Here is a 20409-nt window from a genome sequence, read left to right on the forward strand (position 1 = left end):
GCTCCTCGCACCGGGGTTTTGATTGGCTGCCCCTAGAGCTGCCCTGATGGATTGGCCCGATGAGCTGCGTATGCTGATTGGCCTCATGATCCGCTGGCTGTGACTGGTCGACGCATGCTGGTGGGCGGGGCTTCCGCAGGGGCTGGGTAGTGAGGGTCGAGGTGGGATCACCCCCCGACCAAACGCTCCGACTGTCCCCTGCCCACTCGGGGGACCCTCCCGACCCCCCCATCAGGGTCCGATCCCCGGGGGGAGGGCTCTGCCCTCTGGGGGTCTCCCCGCTCTCCTTCACCTCAGGGTGGGGCCCTGGGGGGTCTTGGAACCCTTCCCAGGGGGTCCCGCTTCCCTCACGGGGGGTTCTGAACTCTATTCCCGAGGGTCCTCGCTCCCTTCCTGAGGGTCCCACTCTGCCCTGGCGGTCCCGCTCCCCTCCCAGGGGGTCCTCACTCCCTTTTCGGGTGATCCCTGTTCCCCACCACAGCTCCCTGCTCCCTTCCCACCCATCCCACCGCCTGGGGTCCCGCTCCATCCTGGGGGGTCCCATTCCCCTCCCAGGGGATTCGGGGTGGTCTCTGCTCCCTTCCCATTGGTTCCATTCCCTATTCCCGGGGGTCTCGCTCTCTGTCCGGGGGTCCCAGCTTCCTTCAGAGGTTTCCCCCTCCCTACCCATTCTCTGCCCTCGGGGATCCCGTTCCCTTCCCAGGGGTCCCACGTTGTATTCTCAGGGGTCTCAGTCCACCCGGGGGGCTGCTACCTCCCTGGGGGTCCCACTCTGTGCCTGGGGGGGGGATCCATGCTCCCTTTGGGGAACTCAACCTTCATTTTCTTCGGGATACTCGCTTTGCCCTCAGGGGGTCCCTTCTCCCTTCCCGGAGGGAGATCCCCGCTCCTGTCTTGGGGGTCCTGTCCCCCTCCAGAGAGTCCCATTCCCATTCCGGGGGTCCCATTCCCTCCCCAGGAGCCCCGACTCCTTCTGGGGCTCCCGTTCCCCTCCCGGGGGTCTCATTCGCTCCCCGGGGGTCTCATTCCCTTCCCGGGGGTCCAGCTCCGTTCTGGGGGTCCCATTCCCCTCCCGGGGAGACCCCACTCCCCCTCCCGGCTCCCCGCTCTCCTCTCTGGGTGTGTCCGGGGGTCCCCCCGTACCCTCGGCGCTGCGGTTGCAGGGCGGGGCGGTGCCGGTACCGGTGACCATCCCCGTTTCCTCCGGCGGGGCGGAGCGGAGCGGTCACCCCGAGCCCTATAAAGGGGGCGGCGGCAGCGGCAGCAGCAGCGGTGCCGCAGCGCGGGCGGGGGTCGGCAATGAGCCTGATGCTGGAAACGCTGCTGGGCCCCCCGGGGGGGCTCCGCAAGGACCCGGGCCGCCTTCCCCCGCGCTCCGCCACCTCCAGCGGCTTCCACTCGTGGCCGGGCCCGGTAGCTGGGAGAGCTCGGGGTGGGTTGGGGATCGGCGGCGGCGGAGGAGGAGGAGGAGGGGGGGGCGGCAGCGCTGCCGCTTCCTCCACCGAAAGCCTGGACTCGCTGAACGGAGAACCGCGGGCGCGGAACGAGAAGGAGCTCTTGCAGGTGCTGAACGATCGCTTCGCCGGTTACATCGAACGGGTCCGGGCTCTGGAGCAGCAGAACAGGGCGCTGGCGGCGGAGGCGGCGGCCCTGCGGCAGCAGCAGGCGGGACGCTCAGCGATGGGCGAGCTGTACGCCCGGGAGCTGCGTGATATGCGGGGTACGGTCCTGCGGTTGGGAGCCGAGAAGGGGCAGCTGAGGCTGGAACGGGCGCGCTTAACCGAGGACGTGGCCATCCTGCGGGGCCGGTTGGAGGAGGAGGCCCGGCAGCGAACGGAGCTGGAAGCGGCGGCCCGGGGCTTGGCTCAGCTCTCAGCTCAAGAAGAACGGGCTCGGGGGCCGCTGGAGGAGCGGGCCCGGGCTCTGCGAGAAGAAGCGGAGCTGCTGCGGAGGCAGCATCGGGCGGAAGTGGGAGCTTTGCTGCGGGGAGCCCGCCCAGAGCCCCTCGGGGAACCCCCCGCAGCTCTCCGCCCCGGAGTCACGGCTGCTCTCCGGGACCTTCGTGCCCAGCTGGAAGGCACGGCGGCCCGTAGCACCCAGCAGGCCGAGGAGTGGTTCCGAGGTGAGTGTATGTGTATCCCCCCGCCGCACCCCGCCAGCAGACCCCCAACCCTTCCTTCCCCTTTTCAGAGGGCCCCACTGCATGCCGAGCCCCGGGAGGGCATTAGGGCACCCCCATGCCCCCCCTCCCTCATTATATAGTGCATTCCGGGGCGGGAGGGGGTTTAGCCTGCCCTCCCCCTAGGCGGTGCAGGGTCACCCCCCTCCTCCCTCCCCCCCCCCTAGTCTGCACTGTGTTTCGGGAGGGCGTTGGGGGGAGCTCGCCCCTTCCTCATGTACCCAGCACTCCGGGAGGGAGTTAGGGTAACCCCAGCAGCTCCTCAGTGTACCCCACCTCGCAGTGCGTTTTGGGGTGGTGGCACAGCCCCCGCAAATCCATGGGGTGACCGCCCCCCCATTTAAATGCCGCAGGGTGTCACCCGCACTGGCGCCAGACCCCAGGGGGTTGCGGTGTGTTGCGGGGGGTGTGTGTGCCGCACCCCTGAAGGGGAGGGGGGAGCAGGGAGTGTCCGTGCTGCGCTGGTTGGGTGGGTGGGGCACTACGGTACCGGGAGTGGGAGGCGGAACCAGCACCGGGTTCAGTACCGCGGACAGCGCCGTCTCAGCACCACGGACAGCGGCCGCGGGGCCAGCCCAGCCCCCTCCTCCCCCAGCCCGGGGACACCCGTGGGCACAGCCGGCTCCCTGTGTGCCCACCCCTGCCACCCCTCCTCGACCTCCCGCAGTGGCTGTGCCCACCCCTCCCACCCGCCTCACCTCGGGATGTCCGGAGCCGTGGGGCAGTGTCTCAATTCCCGGCCACCACGCCCATTGGGAACGGGGGTGAGCAGAGTGGGTTTGCACTGGGATAAAAAAACAAAACCAAAAATCCCAAAAAAATTCCAGGATGGGGAAAGCATCTGCTCAGACCAGGTGCCTCTGCCTCCCTGGTGAGCCCAGGGCTGGCTCTGCAGGGACTCCAGAAGCACAGGGGGTTCCCCAGGAGGGGGTGCAGGCTCCTTCCTGCCCCCTTCCCCCCCTCCCCCCCCCATCCAGCCCTGCAGCTGCTCCTGTCCCTGTCGCAGTGAGGCTGGACAAGCTCTCGGAGGTGGCCAAGGTGAACACAGATGCCATGCGCCTGGCCCAGGAGGAGATCTGCGAGTACCGCCGGCAGCTCCAGGCCAAGAGCACCGAGCTGGAAGCTCTGAAAGGGACCCAGGAGTCACTGGAGAGGCAGCGGCAGGACTCGGAGGAACGCCACCAGGCAGATGTCCTCTCCTATCAGGTGCAGGGGGACAGGGGCAGCACCCCCTGCTGGGGTTTGGTAGGGAGGGAGCAGCGTTGGAGCTTTGGCTGTGGGGATGGGAAGCAGAACAGCCAGGGCTGAGTGGAGCTTCCAGGTTGTGTGTGGAGACACCCGTGTATCCCGTTGCGTGACCCGTTGTGTCCCCTCACCCATGAGAGAGCTGTCCCATCCCTCTGCCTGGCTTCGAGCTGCCCAGGACCTCGGTGACAGCCACCTGCTCCGGGTTCAGGCTCTGCCTTGTGTCCCACAGAGCAGAGCTGCATTGCACCGGGTGGTGGCTGTGATCTGAGACACTGTCCCCAGGGTGCTGCCCTGTCCTCATTAGCCTCTGGCTGGGTTTTGGTGGCCACCAGACTCACCCAGGTCCTGGAGATGTTCCCAGGGCTTGTCCCTGCCCAAGGGTGTTCTGGGAGGGGGGGTTGCACAGCAGCTCTCAGTCCCCCAAGGGTCCTGCCAAGGGGACAAGTGGCCCCCTCTAAGGGTGTTGGACACACCAAGAGCCCCTTGCAGTGTCCCTGTTCCCCGGTGGTTGCAGGAGGAGGTGGCTGCAGTGACAGCACCCTGATGGAGAGCAGGGGACTACTTAGGGGTGCTCTGTGCCCTACTGCTCCTGGGGACTGCTCCCCCAGGCCACCTATTGCTCTTTCTGCTACAGGAAACCATCCAGCAGCTTGACAATGAGCTGAGGAACACCAAGTGGGAGATGGCAGCTCAGCTCCGGGAGTACCAGGATCTGCTCAACGTCAAAATGGCCCTGGACATCGAGATTGCTGCCTATAGGTATGGAAGGGGGGAGGGTCTTGGCCAGCCCCTTGTTGCTGGTGGCTTTGGGGACACTCCTCCAAGGTGTCCTTGATGAGGAAGAGCCCATCAATCCTCCAAGGTCATGGTGTCCAACTGGGGGACCCAACCCTGCACATGGGTGAGGAATCTGCAGAGCCCAGAGTGGAGGAGGAGGAGGAAGGAGATGGAGCTGCAGGACTTGGCTGTCAGCTCCTGGTCATGGGAGGAGGTGAGAAGCAATCACTGACTGTCCCTGCTCTGGTCTCTTTCTGGTAGGAAACTCTTGGAAGGGGAGGAATATCGGATTGAGTCTGGCTTTGGGATGATCTCCTTCCCCGAGGTGGTCCCCAAGGTTCCCATCAAGGTGAAGAGTGAGGAGAAGATCAGGGTGGTGGAAAAATCTGAGAAAGAGACAGTGATAGTGGAGGAGCAGACAGAGGAAATCCAGGTGACTGAGGAGGTCACTGAGGAGGATGAGGCTGAGAAAGAGGAGGAAGCTGAAGAGGAAGAGGAGGAAGCTGAAAAGGAGGAGGAGGAAGAGGAGAAAGCTGAAGCAGAGGATGAAAAGGAGGCCAAGTCTCCTGCAAAAGAGGCCAAGTCCCCAGAGAAACCTGAGTCCCCCTCAAAGGAGGAGGCCAGGACCCCAGCTGTGAAGTCCCCAGAGAAACCTGCACCTCCCTCAAAGGAGGAGGCCAAAACCCCAAGTGTGAAGTCCCCAGAAAAACCCCCGACCCCCTCGAAGGAGGAGGCCAAGACCCCAGCTGTCAAATCCCCTGAAAAGCCCCCAATTCCTTCAAAGGAGGAGGCCAAGACTCCAGTGGTGAAGTCCCCAGAGAAACCCTCAACCCCCTTGAAAGAAGAGGCCAAGACCCCATCTGTGAAGTCCCCTGAGAAAGTCAAGGAAGAGGCCAAGGGCCCCCAGGAGGAAGTGGCCCCAGGCAAGGAGGTCCCCCCCTCCCCTCTGAAGGAGCCAAAAGCCCCTCCAAAGGAAGAGCAGCCCAAGGAAGTGAAGGCTCCCTCCAAGCCTGGAGCTGAGGAGGGCAGGAAAGAGGAAGATCCCAAGAAGGATATCCCAGCCCAGGTGGAGGAGAAACCCAAAGAGAAGGTGGAACCTGTGGCAGAAGGGAAGGAGACCCCTAAGCCAGGCCCCAAACCTGTGGCAGAAGGAAAAGCTGAGGAAGCTCCACCAAAACCTCAGCTGGAGGTTGGCAAGGAGGCTGAGAAGCCAAAGGCCAAGGAGAAGGTGGAGGAGCCCAAGAAGGAGAAGGTGGAGGAGCCCAAGAAGGAGAAGGTGGAGGAGCCCAAGAAGGAGAAGGTGGAGGAGCCCAAGAAGGAGAAGGTGGAGGAACCCAAAGCTAAAGCAAAACCCAAAGATGAACCCAAGGCCAGTAAGGAGCCCCTCAAGGCTGAGGCTCCCTCCAGCAAGGAGGGCAAAGCCCCAGTGCCCACTGGGAAGAAGTGAGGGGGGGGTTCCTGGGTGCTGAAGAACCCCCCCGGGGGGTGGGAGCTGCTAGGTTCCCCCCAGGGCAGGGCTCTACCTTAGCAATAGGTGGGGGCAGAGCTGCAGAACATGCCCCACGCTGAACACCACAGTTAAACACTTGAATTCTACCCGAGGGGAGCCCCCCCTGCCCCCTGGGGGACCCGCTCCCCCTCTTCTTCTCCAATAAGTGCATTTATTTCATGTATGTGCAAAGGAAGGATGAGTGCAATGCAGAGCTCTTGCTGCTTGGGATGGGGGCTGGAGGGTTTATCCCTGACCTGGGGGTGGGGGACACAATTGCCCCCTCCCAGGGGTGACACAGGCTGCACCTGGAGTGACACTCAGGCACACAGAGCACCAGGAACCTCAGCCCACTGTTATTTGCTTTCTGTGCAATAACCAAATAAAGTGGTTACAGAGACCCCCCCTGGCTCTGCTGCCTTTTGATTTTTTTTTTTTTTTTGGTGGGGGGTGGGACACACACAGAGATGGCACTTCAAAGCAGAAAATCTTGGCTTGGGGGGACTGGGAGCTGTCAGCCAGGGCTGGGGGGTGACAGGGGTCTTTCCAACCCCCCTTGGCTGCCTTCCTACGGGGGAAAAATCCACCGCACAGCAGGGTGAAAGATCCGGGGGGGGGGGATAGAATGGGGACTTCTACCCTGCCTCCCTCCCCCCGCCCCCCCCCCCGGTGCTCTGCAAAGGATTTAAAGAGGTTTTATCCTTTTTATTCTTCTCTTTTTAAAGCCTGGCTGCTGGGAGGAGTGGCAAAGCCCGTTAGAAACTCAGCACTGCAGTCTGGGGAGGTTCTGTCAGCATTCCTGGGAGAAAAATCCCCCTTGGAGGGGGGGGGGGAAGAGAAAATCACCCAGAGGGGGTAGGTGGGAGGGACACAGTGATGCTGACACTGACCTTGGAAGCACCTCTAGTGGTGGGACAGTACCCCCAGCGGGGAACTGGGGGTGCTGGGAGTCCCACCCCCTGGCATGGCTCTGGGGGGGTTCTGCTCCCCTGGGGAAGCAGCCAACCCCCCCCCCCCCTTGCTGTGGGGTGGTGCTGAGTCAGGTGCTGTCAGGCAGGGAGAGGCAGGGCTGCAGTGCAGGCTCTGGGGAGGGAGTATTTTTAGCCCTGGCAGTTTTTAGCCAGCTCAGCTGGGAGGTCCCCAAGCCCTGCAGTGGGGAGGGTAGGAGGCAGGCAGCCCTCCCAAGCACAGGGCTGTACCTGCAGCAAGGCCAGAGCCCAGAGAGAGGAGGAGGATCAGGGGTTGCTGCAGCTCCCCCTCCCCCCCCCAACAGAGAGGGCAGCCACACACTCTGCCTTCAGCACAGGGTTTAATCCTTTGGGCTACAAAATCTTCAGTTGAACTCCCCCCCAAAATCTCTGAAAATTAAAAGAAGTGTGGGATGGGGCTGCTCCTCTCTGTGGGCAGGATGAGGCTCAGCGGTGGCTGAAGAAGCCCTGGGGGTGGTTGAACTTGAAGGGTTTCAGGCGCATGGGTCCCCTGGAAGAAGATGAGACCTAGGGGGGGTCAGGCAACCCATGACCCTCCCCCCCCCAAAAAAATCCCCCAAACCTTGTCTTGGGAGTCCTGCCCCACTGCAGGAGGGAAAATCCCCAGAGGGGGGGGTTCAAACCCCCTGTTAGCACCCTCATACCCCCCCCCCCAGCTCCCCAGGGTGTGGGGTTCTCCCCTGACCCAACACAAACCCCAAACTGGGTCTCTGTTAGCACACCCCCCCCCCACCTCCCCAGGGTGTGGTGTCCCCACCTGACCAAACGCAGACACATTTTCTCCTGGGGAAACTCCTTGGGTCCCTCCACACTGGGGTCGTGGGGCTCAGTCTCCAAGTAGACATCCAGCACCATGCAGAGCCTCTGGAGCTGGTTGGTCAGCAGCTGGGAGCCTGGCTTGGGGCCCCAGAGCTCCTTGTAGTGTACATTCACCTCACTCTCCATGGCCTGGATGGGGAAAAGTGGGGTTGGGGCAAAGCGGGGTTGCGGCAAAGTGGGATGGGGACAAGGCAGAATCAGGGCGAAGTGGGATTGGGGAAAGGTGGAATTGGGGCAAAGTGGGGTGGGGGTAAAGTGGTCCTGAGGCTCAGCCCTTCAGGACCCAGCAGGTCTCAGCGGGCTGCCTGGCCCCCAGCTCACCTCAGGGCCCACTTATTCTAGACATGGGAGCACTGGAACCCCCCACAGTGCCAGGCCCATCCCCCCAGCCCCTGTTACCCTGATGTTGTCATCATTGCTGCTGGTCCTTTCCCCTTTCCAGTTGAGACAGAGGCTGAAGACAGGGGGCAGGGTGGAATACCCTGGGTTCACCACCACAGCAGCCTGCAGCTTGGCTGAGCAGAGCAGGCATAAAACATCATCCCCAGGGCCTCCAGGTGGGATGGATATCCCAGAAAACCCAGAGGCTGCCCTGGAATGCTTGGGGGTGGGAGTGAGGGGAAGGCAAGTCACCCAACCTGTGCCTCTTTCAATCAGGGCCATGTAGTAGAGGTGAGTGTCCTCAGCCAAGCCTGCCTCGATGACATCTTTAGTGTAGGGCAGCTCCTGCAAGGAGGGAAGAAGAGGAATGAGGAGCTGCTGGATGCAGGAAGGAGCTGGAAGGGCTCCATGCTCAGGGCTTGGCACCTACTGCATAATCTTCATAGGGAATGGCTGTCCACTTGACCAGCCGGGAGACAATCTTGGCAGGGAAGAGATGCTGGCACTCGCTGGAGACTGGCACAACCCCGTGCTCTGCAACCAAGGACAAGGCCACCTGAGTTGGGAGGAGGCTGGGGACAGAGCCATCACCATCCTGAAGGTGGACATGCTCTAAAACTGGGACCTGGGGACACTGTTATCCTGCTGGCACCTTCCTCAGGTGCAGTGAAGGGCTCAGCAGTGATCCTGCTGGAGCTCAGAGACCTGGCAGGGGACAAACCACCCTGCTGGGTGGGTGCAGGACATGTCTGGGCGTTTGGGTCACCTCCCACCACCACCCAAAACGATTCCCAGAGCAAGAAAACCCATTCCCAAAGGGATGCTGAGCACTGGGAAGGGACACAACCTTCCTCTCCCACCCACCTGGGGACAGCGCCCCCACCAGTGAGGGCAGAGGGGACACCTGGGAGTACCGAGGGTAGCACTGCAGAGCTGTCCTGACATCAGTCACCTCCTGTGTCCCCTCTCCCCTGTCCTGGCGGGGTTGGGAAGCCTGGGACTCACCGAGGGAGGCAAACTGCTTGTGCAGAGCCAGGCGGGACTGCAGGCGGGACCGCAGCAGCTTCACTGTCAGCTCCATGTGGCTGGCACTCAGGGAGTTGTCAGCTGTCACCGTGTGCTGTGGGCAGGAGGGACTGTCACCACCCCACTGTGTCTGTAGGAGGGACTGTCACCACCCCACTCTGTGGGCACGAGAGACTGTCACAACCCCACTGTTCCAGGAGCCACCCCATGGAGACAGGAGGGCCTTGGAGTCACTGCTCAGGGAGACACAAGGGTCTGGGGGCTGTCACACACAGATTCAGGGGACACACACAGGACACTGGGTCCATCTCTGGGTCCCCATCAGCAGAAGGAGAGGGAGGTGTTGGAGCCAATCCAGAGGAGGCCCTGGAGATGCTGGGAGGGCTGGAGCAGCTCTGGAGCCAGGGGGAGAGAGTTGGGGGTGTTCAGCCTGGAGAAGGATCCCATGGGGAGACCTTAGAGCAGCTTCCAGTGCCTGAAGGGGCTCCAGGAAAGCTGGGGAGTGACTTGGGACAAGGACAGGGAGGGATGGGATGAGGGGAAGGGTTTCCAGCTGCAAGAGGGGAGATGGAGAGGAGATGTTGGGGACGGAGAAGTTGTTTGGTGTGAGGGTGCTGAGCCCCTGTCCCAGATTGCCCCCAGAAGCTGTGGCTGCCCCATCCCTGGCAGTGTTGAAGGTTGGATGGGGCTTGGAGCACCCTGGGCTGTGGGAGATGTCCCTGACCATGGCAGGGGTGGCACTGGGGGAGCTTTAAGGTCTCTTCCCACCCAAACCAGACTGAAACTCCAGGATTCTCATTCAGATCTCCTTCCACTTCACTCCGAGATCCCTCCCTCAGCTCCCAAGGTCCATACAGAACCCACCAAGGGACACAACCAGCACCCCAGGGTGCTCTGCATGCCCCCAGCAGCCCTCATACCCCCTTCAACTCAGCATCCAACTGGAGTCCCTTCCAACCCAAACCAGTCTGGGACTCCAGGATTCTCCCAACTGAGCCAAGGCTGTGCTGTCTTTTGGTGCAGCTGTGGGGACAAGACCCAACAAGTGTCCCCCAAAACCTCCCCCAGAGCTCAAGGTTCCAGGGGGTCTGACATACCTGAGGCTGATCCTTGGGAAAGTGCAGCCCTCCCAACTTCTGCACCCAGAGGTAGGGGTGCCCCAGCTCTGCCACATAGTCACTCAAGGTCACAATGCTGTGGGGACAAGAAGGGTGATGCCACCACCACATTTCCTGCCAGCAGGACACCAGCTTCCCAGGCACTGAGTCCTCCTGGCCAGGGACACGTGGTGCTGGGTGCTCACCCTGCAGTCTCTGTTGGGTGCTGCCCCACTCACCCCACTTTATCAAACTGGAACTGGTTGGCTGGGTTGGGAGTTCTCCTTCCGTGGTCTCCTGGATAGAGGCAGTTAAGGAGGGAGTCTGGGGAGAGCAGGTCACTGGCAGGAGGAGGGAAAAGATTCATCAGGAGCAGCCTGGGGCTCCAGATCTCCCTTGGGTGGCCCCTAAGAGGCTCTGAGCCCACGGAAGGGGATTATGAGCTCTCCCAGTTGGGTTCCTCTCCATTCCACTCCAAAAGGAGAGAGCTGTCTCCTCCCAGGCAGGGAAAAAGACTGGAATTACAGGGAACCAACAGCTCCCCAAGGCCCCAGGCACATCAGTCCATGAACCCCAAAACCTGATGTGCCTGGAGAAAGCCTGGCCAGCCCCAGCAGGGTCTGGTTTGCCACCTGAGAAGCTGAAGCAGAGGAATTCTCCTTCACAAAACAAAGTTCTCCATCTCTGACTTTACTCACAAACCCATGCAGGGCCCTAAGATTTGAGGGGCTGGCTGCTTTTGGGGTCCTCTAGCCCTGTGGAGAGGCTCCATCTGTTGTCATAGGGGGTTTGGGTACCTTGGGGAGAACCCCAAGAGAAGCAGGAGGCTCCAAGCAAGACAGATGAGAAGGCAGCAGCTGCTTCCAGCTACCACCGAGCAGCCTCTCACATCCCTGTTCCTCAGGCACCTCCTCCTGGTCCTGGGAGAGACAGCGGGGAGCTGAGAGGTGATGGGAGCAGCCTGGGAGGTGATGGGAGCTCCCTGGGAGGCTCCTGGTTCAGCTCCTGGTTCCTCACCCAAAGCAGGATACAGAGGGAGGACAGGGAGCTGCAGGTCCAGCACCCAAGCCAAGGTGACCCCCCCAGAGCCAGGAGGTGACAGGAGCTGCTGGGGGCAGGGAAACCAGCTCAGCTGTGAGAAGGGGATTGAAGTGACAAGCAGCAAAAGTTGTCCCCAGCTCCTGACAGGCCTGGCACTGCTCCCCCTCAGAGGTTCCCAACCTCCCAGCCCCAGGACAGAGGGAGGAAGATGCTGCCTGGGCTGTGGCAGCCTGGTGGGGTTCTGGAGCTCCCCAAAACTGTGCTCTGCAGGGTCTGTGTCTGCTGCCCACCCAAGGACAATCCAAGGCAGCACTTTGAAACTGCAGAGTAGCACAAAGGCCCTCAGGGTGCTCCAGGCAAGGGACTGAGGGTAAAATCTCCCCTGCAGTGTGACATGGAGGGGCTCAGCAGAAGGACATTGCCACCACATGCCACAGAGCATGGTAGAACAGCAGGGACAAAGGGAGAGGTCTCCACCCAAGGAGCTCCGGGGTCAGCACCCCGGGGTTCTCCTTACCCAGCACTGATGGCAGTTGTCATCTCAAGAGCAGTGGTCACCTTGGCTTTCACTGTCATGACATTGAGGTTCATCAGGTAGTAGAAGGTGAGGTGAAGGACATTCTCATCTGCACCAAGAAGGGACATCACTGTCTGCTCCAGGCTGCAGAGAGGGCTCTGTGCCCCCCTGCTGGGGTGACAGCAAAGGGGGCAGAGAGGGGAAGTACTGGCACTGCATCCCCCAGCACCATCCTTTCAGCATCTGCCAGGTCCAAGGTCCCACCAAGAGCTCCCAGTTGATGGAGAAAGCTTCAGAGCAAGGCCACCCCACCCACGAGGCTGAGAGGAGCTCCAGCAGACAGTGACAAATCACCTCCCAGGGAAGGTCCTGCTCATCCCAGCTGGGGACAGGGGCAGGAAAACCTCCCCCCAACACCCTGAGCTCTCTCTGAGGATCCCAAACTGCTGCTGGGGTGCTCCCTGGACCTGCTGTTACACACCCCAGGGCCACCAGACTCTGCTTACCCTTGCATTTGAGGTCGATGGTGACATACAAAGGGTGCCTCTTCAGCATCTCCTTGCGTTTGTCATCCAGCTGCACACCCAGGGTGGGACGGCGCCGCTTCTGGGGGGGACACTGAGCCCTCAGCCCCTGCCCCTCCTACTCCTTGGCAACCCAGTGGGTTGGATATGGGTTCCCCCCCCCCTCCCTACCCACTGGACAGCAGCCTCTTCCCCAGCCTGAGGCTATTTATACAAAGTGGAACAGCTCCAGCTGGAGCTGCCGGGCAGGATGGGACAGGAGCTGGGCAGCTCTGTGCCCTGGTTCTACTGCACTGGGGGGCAGAAGCTGGCACTGGCACCCCCCCTCCGCCCACAAACCACTCAATTTTGGACACACAAGGTCAGTTTTTCCCTCCCAGGGGAAGGGGTGGATTCCCCCACTCTGAAAAGTTTGAAGTCTCAGCTCGATGGGGTGCCAGGACATCTGACATCAACAATGATTTCAAAAGGATCCTTGAGGTCCCTTCCAATCTGACATTCTGGGATTCTGTGATTTACCAGCAGGCCCAGTTCCCCCAGTAGCTCCCAGTTAGCAGGTGTGGGGTGGTTTGTCAGCATGAGCCAACACTGGGAGGGTCCCCAGGAGGGGACAGGGCTGTCCCTTACCGTTGTCTGCTCCTCCTCTGCGTCAGAGTCGCTCTCATCATCTGCAGAGAGGGAGGTGTCAGGGGGGGCAAGGGCAGCTCTCCCACCCCCAGAAGGACCCCAACACCCCCACCCCGGACCCAGCAGGCTGCAGGCACACAGGAAGGTGTCCCCCAGTCCCAGGGTTCACTCCAGCAGAGAAGGGGCTGTGAGAATCTCTCAGGACAGCTGTGGGGACAGAGGGGCAGACACCAGGCACAGCCCTGTTCCAGCACCCACCCAGTACCCTGTACCCTCCCAAGCTCACCCTGGGAGTCCTCAGGTGGCTTGTACAGGGCTTTGGCTTCCTCCACGCTCCCTTCAATGGCCACCACGAGTTTCTTATCTACAGAGGAGACAGAAAACCTCAGCTATGAACCCCACTTCTCTTTGTGAAGCAGCCCTGCTCTCCTGCTGCATGGCTGTGGGAGGCAGAGGAAGCTCAGGGGGCTCATGGGGACACTGCAGGGCTGGATCTCCTGGGGAGAGTAGGGTTAGAGGGAGGAAGAACCCTGGGTTTGAAGGGAATGTCCCTAGAAACCATAAAAGCCAAATCTTTACCAAGGGTTGGGGTGGGGCTGGCAGGAGGAGGGAGTGAGGAGTTGGGTCAGCATGGCCACAGATGTCCTTCAGCAAGGAGCTGGTGTGGCCCAGGGTCCCTGTGTGGCCCTTCCCTGCTCCTCTGCCACCTGCCCTGCTCCCTGAAGGGCCTGAGAGCAGGAGGGGCTGCAGCTCCTCCACCATGCTCCAAGTCCTTCACGAAGGAGGTGTGCACAGCCCTGGGGGATCCTGAACCCTCTTCACCCAGGGGGGAGCTCCCCAAACCCCTGCAAGTGCAAAGCTGGCCAAAGGGAGGAGGCTTTGATGAGATCTGTAAGGGCAGAGAGAGGCACCCACCACCCCCGGGTGGCACAACCTAACAGCCACCCCAAAGGGTGACAGCTCTTGAGAGGCTGTGTCAGTACCTGAGCCACCTCCCAGGCTACAGGGATGTCCCTGCTGACCTTGAGAAGGGTCTCCCAAGCAGTTCTTCCAGCCAGGGAGCTGAGCAAACAAGGTTTCAAGTGCTGCTGCCTCAACTGTGCCTGACCCTGAGGCCACCCCAACCCCTCTGGGCTCAGCAGAATCAGGTGGCAGAGCAGCAGGGACAAAGAGGACCCTCCCCAAGTGTCCCCAGACCTGCAAGCAGGTGTGAAATCTGGCCTGTGGAGGGGAGGGTTGACCTTGTCCACCAGCCCCAGCTGGTGACAGTGGTGTCCCCAGGGGCTGTGCTCTCACCACAGGCCTGCCCATAGGCACTGGCTTGAACGAAGAGGACGTAGAGAGGTGGTGGGAGGTGCCGGGCTGTCTCGTACTGCTTGTGTGCCTGGTCAAAGGGCATGAAGAGATACTCCTGGACAGGCAGGGAGGCCTGGGGGAAGAGGAGAAGGAAGCCTGGTCACTGAGAACAGAAAAATCACCTTCTTCACCACCTCTGTCACCCCCAGCTGGCAAGGGGGACACTGGAAAGCAGCCCAGTGGCACAGCGAGCTCTGCCCGCCCTGGGAAGGGCTGAAAGCTCTCCCGGTTGCTTGGAAAACTTTTGGATCAGAAAATAACCCAGTTCCTTCTCTTGTTTCTTCCCTCCCCAGGCAGGTGGTGAGGGGCTGGGACTGAGCTCGGGCTCTCTCCAGGGAAAGGCCCATTTTTAATGACTCCTCCAGCTGCAGCTCTGCAGGAATTGCCGCATAAACAAGGAGGCTCTGACAGGAACCACCATCTCCCCCTCCTCCCAGGGGACTGGGAAAGAAGCAGCTCCCAAGCAGAACCAGCCCGGGAGTTGAACTTCTCTAGCACAACCCCCAGAGCCCCCCCAAAACCTTTCCTCCACCCCCCGCCCCCCATCTCCCTGCAGAGCTCCAGTACCTGCATGATGCTGTTGAGTCGAGGTTGGAGGCTGCTCAGATATTCCTTCTTCACCTCAATCTCCTTCAGGATCTTCTCCTTGCTGGTCAGGCACTCCTTGTACTTCTCTGCCAGCCTATGGAAAGGGGAATTTGGGCACTGACCTGGCTAAAGGCACCACAGGAACCAGAAGAGCTCAGGGTGACAAAGAAAGAGCTGTCAGGGCAAGTGGAGGCAGAAGGGAAAGGCTTAGGGGTGGGAAGAAGGAGAGCAAGCAGGTCTTCCCTGGCAGATCCTGCTGATCCCACCAGAGCCTTTTTCACTTCAGCCCCCCAGAATCACATCAACTGTTTGGTTAAATCTGTGGCAGTTGAGGTTTCCCCCATCACCAAGTGTTCCTCCCTACCTGGGAGGGGAAGCCAGGAGGATGTAAGCTCTCCCTGACTCCTTGGCTCTGCTTGTGTTTAGGGAGAAAAAAAGGGAAATCTTTTTGCTGCTGCTGGTGGCAACCTCTGGCCCTGCAGGGCCAGCTGGGGATGGGGGTTGTTGCCCAAAAATGTCTCAACCATGTCAGGAGAGTGAGTGTGTGTGTGGCACCCTCCCCTTGGGACCCTCAGAGGAACTTTGCCCCCAGGGGGAACAGACCTGGGGCACTGCAGGACTGGAATGTTTCTGCTTCCAAGCAGAATTTTGGGGTTCAGCACTCCCCAAGGGGCTCTGACCCACAGTGGTTGGGATGCAAAGTTTGGAAACACCTCTGCAGAGCTCCCCCTGTGCAGCCGGGGCAGCACAGCACCCACCAGGCATGTGCTGAAGAGCCGAAAGCAAATCCCAGGTGGAAAATCCCAACAGAAAGAGCCCCAAGCACCCCCAGCAGCAGCACCTCCTGAAGCAGCTCTGCCCACCCCAAGAGCTGTGAGACGTGATGGTGGTGTTCCTGAGGGCAGCAATGGGGCAAGGAGACAGGAAGGGGATTTCAAGCCTCCTCTGCCATGAAATCCCAGAGCTTGGATCACCTCTCCCCTCTGAGAAGTTTTGCAGTAAAGGAAAACCCTCAGGAGAATCCCAGGTAAAGCTCTCTGGAAGCTCCAGGCTGCAGTTCCAGGGCAGGAGCAGACAGGTTGGATGTGAAGGGTTTGGGAGAAGCAAAGCAGGAGGGGCTGGAGCTCCCAGCAGCACCAGTGACTCCAGTGAGCTGGTGTGGGTTGTGCCCAGCTGGAAAAGCTCCTGCTGGCCGTTGTTAAACCCAAGGAATGTGGGGTGAGAGCAGAGGAAGCAGCTGAGCTGCCTGGCCAGCCCAGAGAGGCTCAGAAGATGTGCCCAGGAGGTGGCTGCCACCACCAGGCCACTGGTGACAGTGACAGCTCAGCACCAGGCAGGCAGCTTCCCACCGTGGCAGAGAAGGGTGACAGCAGCAGCCACCCTGCCCCTTCGCTTCTGGTAACGAAGAATAATCCAATTAAAAAGTGAATTGGGCACCACAGATCAAGGTGGGGGGTGTAGGGGTGTGGGTTTTTTTTTTCCAGGTCCTTCAAACCGGGCCCCACCTCTTCCTCTGCTCCAGCTCCCAGTCCAGTCTGGCCAGGGTCTGCTGGTGGGGCTCAGAGAGGGTGATGGAAGGACGACTGATTTCAGGAGGGGCCTCTCTGTAAAACTCCTCCAGGCTCACCAGCTCAATCTCCTCATGTTTTGATCTGCAAAGAGAGGGGGAAAGCTGAGGAACACCAGAGAGTGGGAAGAGGGAGGAGTGTGGGGAGAGGAAGAGCGTGGGGGGGCAGAGGAAGAGGAGGAGGGGGTGGGGAGGGAAGAAGTGTGGGGAGAGGGAGAGTGTGGGGAGAGGGAGAGGAAGAAAGTGGGAAGGGGGAGAGTGTGGGGAAGCAGTGCAGAAGCCAGCAGTGCCTGCATGTGCCAGCCCAGCCTCACACTGCAAGGCCACAGCAGGGGCTGATAAGGGTTCCCTTCCTCCATGGAGACTCCTTCTGCTCTCCTGGATTGACTCCTGGAGGTTTGGGGCCCAGCACAGCCCCCTCTGGCTCCAGCTCCTCCCTCATATCCCAGCACAGGGACCCCAGGACACCTGTGAGGTGACCCCCAGAGCCCCCTCTCCCCTCCATCCCTGGGCTCAGGCAAATGTGGGAATCTGACAAAGAGACCCCAAACCTGGAGACCTCCACCCCAAAGCTGGACAGACTGGGGTTCCCCCTCCTCCCTCCTCAAACTCACTTGAATTCCAGGCACTTGGTGATCTCCTTCTGCAGGTGCATCACCTCATAGAGCAAGTTCTGGAGCTGCAGGTGATAGGCATCAACTTTCTGCTTTGCCTGAGACAGACACCAACAGGGAGAGGATGGTGAAGCTTCCCAGCAAAGCCTCTTCCTCCCAGCAAAGACACCTCCCCACCAGAGTCACCAACACCCCCCTTGCTCACTGTGCCAGCAAGGGACAGGGGGCTTTAGGGTACACTGCAACTTTTTCTGGGGGGGTAAAATGACATTTTTCAAGGGCTGGGAAAGCTCCTTATGGGAGACTGACCTTGCTCTAGAGGTGGCATGTTCTGGGGACAAGGACAGGGCAGAGCTGCTGGGGATGAGCAGCATCCTCTGCCTGTGCCTCAGTTTCCCCAGTGGTACAATGAACATCAGAGCTATGAAAGAACCCCAGAGTGGTTTGGGTGGGAAGGGACCTTAAAGATTATTCAATCCCAACCCCCATTCCATGGGCAGGGACCCCTCCCACAGCCCAGGGTGCTCCAAGCCCCATCCAACCTTCAACACTGCCAGGGATGGGGCAGCCACAGCTTCTGGGGGCAACCTGGGACAGGGGCTCAGCACCTCACACCAAACAATTGCTTCCCAAGATCTCTCCATCTCCCCTCTTGCAGCTGGAAACCCTTCCCCTCATCCCATCCCTCCCTGTCCTTGTCCCAATCCCCTCCCCAGCTTCCCTGGAGCCCCTTCAGGCCCTGGAAGGTGCCCTCAGTTCTCCCTGCAGCCCCATACCTTACCTCCACAGCTCCTGAGAGAAACAAATGCAGGCCCTGACTGCTGTTTATTAAACCCCTCTCTCCCACCCACCCCCAGACCAGGCAGAAATGGCTTCTGAGCTCTGTGAATCCCCATCTGCCCTCATCCCACCCCCCCAGGCCCTGCCCTCACCTCGTGGGTTTGGTCTCTGCCCTTTTTCAGACGGATGTGTGCCAGGCGGTTCAGCTTCTTCAGGGTCATGAAGTGCACACAGCTCTGGAGCCTCCTCTCATCGATCTCTGCAGCCTGGGGGGGTGGGAGGGGAGAGAGGGGGGTGGGGAGGGGGAGGAGGGTGTGTGTGCAGGGAGGCAGCTCTGGCCAGAAAGCCCCCTGGCTGCAGGCACTGGGTGCCAGCCCACACAGGGGCTTGGGTGCTGAGCTCAGGACCCAGGATTCACACCCCCAGGGCCTTCCCAGGGGGATCAGAACCTGCTGGAAAGAACCTGGGGGGTCTGGGGGCTGAAGCAGCCCAGGCTGCTGTGGGGGGGGGGACAGCAGGGGTGGTGGCAGCTCAAGCCTCTCCCAGCCACAGCCTTGATGCCCTCAGGGGGGCCCAAGTGCTGCTCCAGGAGCCCATCAGGAGCAGAGCTCGCCATAACTGGGTCTGGAGAACTGGAGAGCCATGATCATGCTATCCCAGGTTTGAATGGTTCCAAGGGAGGCTGCTCCACCCCCCCTGGCTCCCCCTGGAAAGCAGCACACGGGTTCTGCTCCTCTTCTTCTTCTGGGATTAACAGGAAAAGAATCCCAGCAACCCCCCAGGGAATCCAGCACTGAGCCTTTTCCTTACATTATCCTTGATCCCTCGGGTCTTCAGCTCCTGGATTTCTGCCATCAGCCTCTGGAGCTCCTGGCAGGTGTCTCTGTAGAGTTCATAATCCTTGATGGGGTCCCGGAGATCCACCTCCCCCTCCTCACTGTAGTAACGCACATCCTGCAGGGACAGAGACCCTCAGATGCCCCCTCCTGCCCCTTATCCTTATCCCCCTACACCCAGGAGCACGAACAACCCTGGAGGCAAACATTAAAACCACCTGGGAATTTAAGGCTGGAGTTAGGGTCGATTTGCTCTGATCTCTGCCCTGTGCCAGGTGGGATGAACACAGCCCAGGATCAATAATTCCTGGGATGAATGTTCCCTGGATGATCCAGGGAGCATCCCCTGAGCCCGGGTGACCCAGGTGCTGCTGGGAGCACTTTGAAACCCCCATCATCCCCCCCCAGGGGATCTCTCAGCCTCCTGCGGGCTCTCCCTGCGTTTCCTGAAGGGAAATGGGGTTCCCAAATCCAGAGAGGGAGACGCAGAGCACCCTGGGCTCTGAGGAAAGGATCCCACTGCTCTCCGGAGGGAAGAACTGAGGCTGGGAAGGAGGAGGTGGGAGCAGAGCCTCACCCTACCTGCTCAGCATCACCCTTGCCCCGTTTGCCCTCCTGGGGGCCCCCGTCCGTGCGGATCACTTTGGGTTTCCTCTTCTTGCTGGAGTCTGAAGACATGGCCCTGCCAGGGGGAGAAAGGGCAAAGCCACTGCTCCTGGGGGGGGCTGAACACACCTGGGACCCCCACACCACCCTCCCTGCCCCTCCAGCCCCAGCCCTTCTACCCCCCAGCACCCCAGCCCTGAGGGCTCTGCTCCTTCAGGGGACCCCCAGACCCAGGGGCCTCGCTAGCCTGGAGACCCCCCCAGTCCCCAGAGCTCCCTCAGCACCCCAGGCCCAGAGCCCCCCCCGAACACCCGAGCTCCCTCAGCACCCCAGGCCTCCCAGAGAGTCTCCCGGGCCCCCACCCCCAGCCCAGGGGCCTGTGCCCCCCCGGAGCCTCCCTGCACAGCGACCCCGAGACCTCTGCTCTCCCGCAGGGCCCCGCATGGCAGCACAGCGCCCCCGAGGGTCCCCGTTAGCCCGGAGCCCCGCCACAGAGCCCCCGCACACCAGGCCCGGAGTGTGTGTGGGGGTGTGTGGGTGTCCCCGCTCCTCCGGAGCCCTCCAGGCCGCAAGATCCCGGGCCTCCCGCACCCGAACCCCCGGCCCGGCCCGGTCCGGTCCGGTCCCGCCACTCACCTCCCCTCTCCCCTCCGCCCCACCCGGAAATGGCGTCAGCGGAAGCGAGTAGCGCGGCGCAGAGCGGCACAGCCGCTGAGGGCGCCCCCTAGCGGTCACTCGAGTCGGAGGACCGCTAGGGACGGGGCGTGGCTTTTATAAGGGGGCGGAGCTTGGGGAGGGGGCGGGCCCAACCCCCTCATTGACACCGCTGAGGGGGGGGCTGGGACCTGAATGGGATTCGCAGGAGGGGGCTGGGAGCATCCCAAATGGTACCGAGGGGTGGGCCCAAATGGTACCGAGGGGAGTCCCAAATGGAACCGGGGGGTCTGGAAGTCCCAAAGGGTACTGGGGGGTCCCAGAGGGTACCTGGGGTGTTCCAAATAGTACTGGGGGGCTCAGGGGCCAGGGGGAGGGCATGGCCGAGGGTCCCAAAGGGTCCAGAGACTTTTTTTGTGTGTGTGCAGGGGGTGTATCAGGGCACTTGGAGGGTGGGGGTTTTGTTGCTCCCCCTGCCAGGGGGTGTGAGCCCCCCAGCCCACCCCCTCCACAAAAAAGAGCCAGGCGTTGACGTATCAAATATTTACTTGGCACTGCCCCGTGGGGGGTGCTGCCTTCGGTGAAGGCGCGGCGACCTGGTTCAGGAATGGCACGGCAACCAAACCCAAGTTACTCGGTCCACCAGCACACAGACACCAGTGTAGTGGGGGCAACATGGCCTTTCTTGTTCTGG

At 61.1% G+C, this 20409-nt stretch overlaps 2 protein-coding genes across 4 annotated transcripts; one reads left to right on the forward strand and one right to left on the reverse strand.

Moving 5' to 3' along the window:
- Positions 1-277: 277 nt before the first annotated feature.
- NEFH (neurofilament heavy) lies at positions 278-6142 on the forward strand. The gene is made up of 4 exons (XM_030460816.1): positions 278-2122; positions 3186-3385; positions 4062-4186; positions 4466-6142. The coding sequence occupies exons 1-4, from the start codon at positions 1300-1302 to the stop codon at positions 5649-5651; spliced, it is 2334 nt and encodes a 777-aa protein (XP_030316676.1). The 5' UTR covers positions 278-1299; the 3' UTR covers positions 5652-6142.
- Positions 6143-6983: 841 nt separating this feature from the next.
- THOC5 (THO complex 5) lies at positions 6984-19780 on the reverse strand. 3 transcript variants are annotated; one of them, XM_030460589.1, is made up of 20 exons: positions 19698-19780; positions 19038-19137; positions 18430-18573; positions 17772-17885; positions 16840-16937; positions 16164-16310; positions 14638-14752; positions 14011-14143; positions 13001-13078; positions 12715-12755; positions 12070-12169; positions 11564-11672; positions 10245-10346; positions 10006-10102; positions 8888-9002; positions 8313-8416; positions 8140-8227; positions 7901-8016; positions 7440-7630; positions 6984-7172 (listed from the first exon to the last, which is right to left on the reverse strand). In XM_030460589.1, the coding sequence occupies exons 2-20, from the start codon at positions 19131-19133 to the stop codon at positions 7109-7111; spliced, it is 2052 nt and encodes a 683-aa protein (XP_030316449.1). In that variant the 5' UTR covers positions 19134-19137; positions 19698-19780; the 3' UTR covers positions 6984-7108. The 3 variants fall into 3 exon arrangements, with proteins under 3 accessions (XP_030316449.1, XP_030316447.1, XP_030316448.1); XM_030460587.1 differs by lacking the exon at positions 19698-19780 and adding an exon at positions 19569-19590 and having other exon boundaries at positions 8888-9038; XM_030460588.1 differs by lacking the exon at positions 19698-19780 and having other exon boundaries at positions 6984-7189; positions 8888-9038.
- Between the last annotated feature and the right edge of the window lie 629 nt (positions 19781-20409).

This window comes from Calypte anna, chromosome 15, assembly GCF_003957555.1.
Source record: "Calypte anna isolate BGI_N300 chromosome 15, bCalAnn1_v1.p, whole genome shotgun sequence".
Taxonomy (NCBI): Eukaryota; Metazoa; Chordata; class Aves; order Apodiformes; family Trochilidae; genus Calypte; species Calypte anna.

Coding starts and splice junctions, on each gene's coding strand:
- THOC5 (XM_030460587.1), bottom strand. CDS start 19,133: ATGTCTTCAGACTCCAGCAAGAAGAGGAAACCCAAAGTGATCCGCACG. Junction 16,311..16,839: donor ACCAAGTGCCTGGAATTCAA/GTGAGTTTGAGG, acceptor CTCTCTTTGCAG/ATCAAAACATGAGGAGATTG. Junction 11,673..12,069: donor CATCGACCTCAAATGCAAGG/GTAAGCAGAGTC, acceptor TTCTTGGTGCAG/ATGAGAATGTCCTTCACCTC.
- NEFH (XM_030460816.1), top strand. CDS start 1,300: ATGAGCCTGATGCTGGAAACGCTGCTGGGCCCCCCGGGGGGGCTCCGC. Junction 2,123..3,185: donor GGCCGAGGAGTGGTTCCGAG/GTGAGTGTATGT, acceptor TCCCTGTCGCAG/TGAGGCTGGACAAGCTCTCG. Junction 4,187..4,465: donor ATCGAGATTGCTGCCTATAG/GTATGGAAGGGG, acceptor TCTTTCTGGTAG/GAAACTCTTGGAAGGGGAGG.